The sequence below is a fragment of the Centruroides sculpturatus genome, unplaced genomic scaffold (genome assembly GCF_000671375.1).
Source record: "Centruroides sculpturatus isolate CEXI.00-Female unplaced genomic scaffold, Cexi_2.0 scaffold667, whole genome shotgun sequence".
Lineage (NCBI taxonomy): Eukaryota > Metazoa > Arthropoda > Arachnida > Scorpiones > Buthidae > Centruroides > Centruroides sculpturatus.
In genome coordinates, this window is record NW_019385247.1 from 382400 (window position 1) to 385952 (window position 3553).

The 3553-nt window shown below is 24.4% G+C and overlaps 1 protein-coding gene across 2 annotated transcripts in view; it reads left to right on the forward strand.

The window, feature by feature from the left end:
• The window catches only part of LOC111636691 (ATP-dependent RNA helicase DHX8-like), a 74866-nt gene that overhangs the window by 25258 nt on the left and 46055 nt on the right, over positions 1 to 3553 (forward strand). For both annotated transcript variants that reach the window (XM_023381986.1, XM_023381987.1), the window contains exon 6: positions 1654 to 1731. In XM_023381986.1, coding sequence (XP_023237754.1) covers positions 1654 to 1731 — 78 coding nt within the window. The remainder of the gene's footprint in view (positions 1 to 1653; positions 1732 to 3553) is intronic.

Below are 3553 nucleotides of genomic sequence, written 5' to 3' on the forward strand. Positions count from 1 at the left end.
AAAGGCCCGGGTTTTATGTAATGCTATGGAACTTGCCCGAGTTATCTTGGGATAAGTCCATACATTTATCTTTATACACTGAATTTTGGCAGTGATTTAAAATATGTCAGTCTTACTCTGGACACCCTGTATGTATAAATGTAAATTTAAATTAACAATATTTTATATTTTTGAGACTAATAATGAAACCCCATCAGTGGTTCAAGAAGAATACTTAAAATTAATATTAATTAACACATTACAGTTGTTCTGTGTTAAAGAAACTGGAAAAATATGTGCTGAATACAAAAAACTGGAAAACTCTTAGAATCAATAATATATAAAGTATAAAAAAACGTGAACTTATGATTGTTATAATAAAATAAGTAATGTCTTTTGAAAAAATTACAATAAATTTGTAAAAAGTATACTAGCTGTAAAATGAAACATTAAAAGTTTATATAAGGTAACAAACTGACAAAATGGATTTACATATTGGATGACCATCTTAACACAAATGAAGCACAAATCCCTCCTAACCATTCTTTGACATGACTGGGTAAAATTCTAAGTAATCTCTTGTAAAAGAAAAAAGAAAAGAAAATGCAAACAGTATAGGATAATTATCAGTTATTTTTAGGTTAATTAAATAAAATATATACATTGTGTTTATTGACAAGACTATGTCTTGTTTATAAAATCGTACTGTCGTTTTCTGTTACCAGCATAGAGGTATGAAGGAGTACATGTCGAGAGTTGATAGTTGGCACAGAGTATTAGGTGCCCAAATCATTTGCTCACAAAAAAATCCAGACTTGTAAGTAGTCAGGGGATGAGAACTGAGTCAAAATAAAATACAAAATGGCGACCCTCTTCTACAAACAGGCAAAACAGGCACCTCACCCCACCAAAGTCAGGTGGGGAGAGTACCACTCACATTCATTCTAAGAAGTGAACTCTGACCTTAGGACTGAACACGTAGTTTCTTCTATGTTAAATAAAACTTGTAATCTAATTTTGTAAATTTGGGAGTGCTTCAAATATGAGGTTAAAATGGTTTTATGTCGTTACAAGTGGGTTTTTTAACATTATCTAGTATAGTAAAATTGTGGGACTGATAAAAATTTGATGTTATATTAGGGTTGTTGTTACATCCGATGATGTTATAATTGGGTTAAACTGTATATTGTTTGTGCAAAATAAAAAATAATTTTGGACAATACAATAGCCACAATTATTTTTTTCAAAAATGGGAAATTTTCATTACACATCAACAAAAATTCAACCCGAGCCGGAACGCAACAGAGAGAAATTTTGAGATTGGATAGGTTAATTTATCGACCTTGTGGTCGTGGCCGGCAAAGTTTGAACAATTGCGCCCAAAAGCAGCGATACCAAAGAAGATTGGAGAATGAGAACAAGACCTGCCTTGAGCATCAAAGTGATTCCACTTAGTAGTGAGTCTCCGAGACATATTCTTGTCCCAAATATGGTTTTGCCGCCTTACTTGTTTTTATTTATTGTAAAAAACAATAAATAAAAATAAATAAATATGTTTTTGGGATCATATAGGAACATGATCCTGAAAAAAAAAACCATTTAAAAACATATTCTATGAATTATTTTAATGAAATGAATTCAGTGAATTTTTACAATCAATTTATTAATTAACAGGCACATTAAAGAAGAGAAGAAGAAGAAAAAAAGATCAAAGCGTTCAAGGACTAAAAGTAGAAGTCCTGATAGAAGAAAGTAAGAAATAATTTAACTGAGGAAATTTTACATTATGATAAAAGTTTTTTTTTAAATTATTAAATTATAACTAAATTCTGTTTATTGTGAATTTTTGCATAAAAATCCTAAATGTTGAAATAAGAATAAAGATGAATTTAAAAATTTTAAAGTTACTGACATTTACTGATTATTTTTGATTATGTAAAGCCAGTTAAGAATAAAACAAATTTATTTGAACTTTTTTTCTATAAATTCAAAGAAAAGAAAAAGATAGTTAATCAGTTGAAAAATGTTACTATTATGGTAATTCTTTCTGTTATAGAATTTTATAGAGAAGGAATACAGAGGACCAAACAGATATCCAAAACATCTGTCAATACATTTGAATTTGATATAAAAAACACAATTTTTTTATTTGTTGAAATACAATAAGAAAGAATTGTGTAGTAGAATATATGTTTTTAATTTTATAGTAATATTTTAGGTTTGAAAAAATAATTTTTTGGGCAGATTTATTTTAAATATGTATACTGTAGAAGTTATTTTGATGCTGAGAAAGCTGTTTTCTGTTTTAAAATAATGTTTATGGATTTGTCTTAAATTTAAAATTTATTAATTAAACTATTATTATTCTTTAATAATAATTTAATTAATAATTTTAAATGTGCCAATTTTTTAATAAGTATATAGATAGTTTTTATTAATTTAATTAAATTTTACCTTTTATATTTTTTATTTTAATGATATATTTCATTCCAAATTTGTTACAAATTTTAATGCATTAATTAGCATTGAAGTATTTGAGATTGATAATAGAATAATGATTGTAGAAAAAAAATTACTACAGAAAATCTTGTTGAATATATAAGAAAATGTTAAATGGAATAATAGGAACAAAAACCCAAAATAAAGTTAGAAATGGCATTTTATTCATAAATCAAATAACATTTTTCTGTTAGTATACAAAGAAAAAAAGGAAACAAAATAAATAAATGATGATTTACTTTCATAAGCATATATTTTTTGCTAATTTTTAATGATAAATGCATAATAAATTTTGGCATAATAAAAGTTAGATAATTAGTTGTTTTTTTTCTAAGTTTAAAAAAGTGTAAATCTTATCCATTTATTTATTTTTTTCTTTGTATGCTAATAGAAATGTGATGTTTTATCTATAAATACCGGTAAAATTTGTTGAATAAACTTTTTTCCATCATCATCATTTTGAATTCTTTATAAATATACCATATTTGAAATTTTCCTGTCAAATATGTTTTTGTTAAAGAAACGTTAAAGTATATCATTCAATATATAAATTTATGTACTGATAAAAATTTTTACATATTGAAAACTCAGATATTTTTATACTTTTGATAATTTTTATGGCATTTGATTTTTCATTTGTTATAAATAAAAATAGTATAGAAATATATTAATAAATAAAACATTTTGTTAATTTGATGATATCCAATGACTAAAGAATGAAAGAATGTTGCACATATTATTCAATCATATTTCATGAAATATTTTAATAGTAAATTTGATGTTTTGTGTGTAAATAAACAAACAATCCAGATAATGAACAATGGTAAAGATATTGTTTTATTTGCTGCTGAATAATAAAATGAAATGAGTGAAGAAATACAATTAGGAGAGAGATATTATACTTAATATTAAAAAAAAATGAATAATAATCTTTAAAAATATAATTTAAACAAATAAACATATCATTAAAATGTGTCATATTTTTATGATTTATTTCTTTAGTTAATTCAGAGTAAGCTTAGTATATATTTATATATATATTAATTTAAGTTTAAATAAATATATATATTAAAAT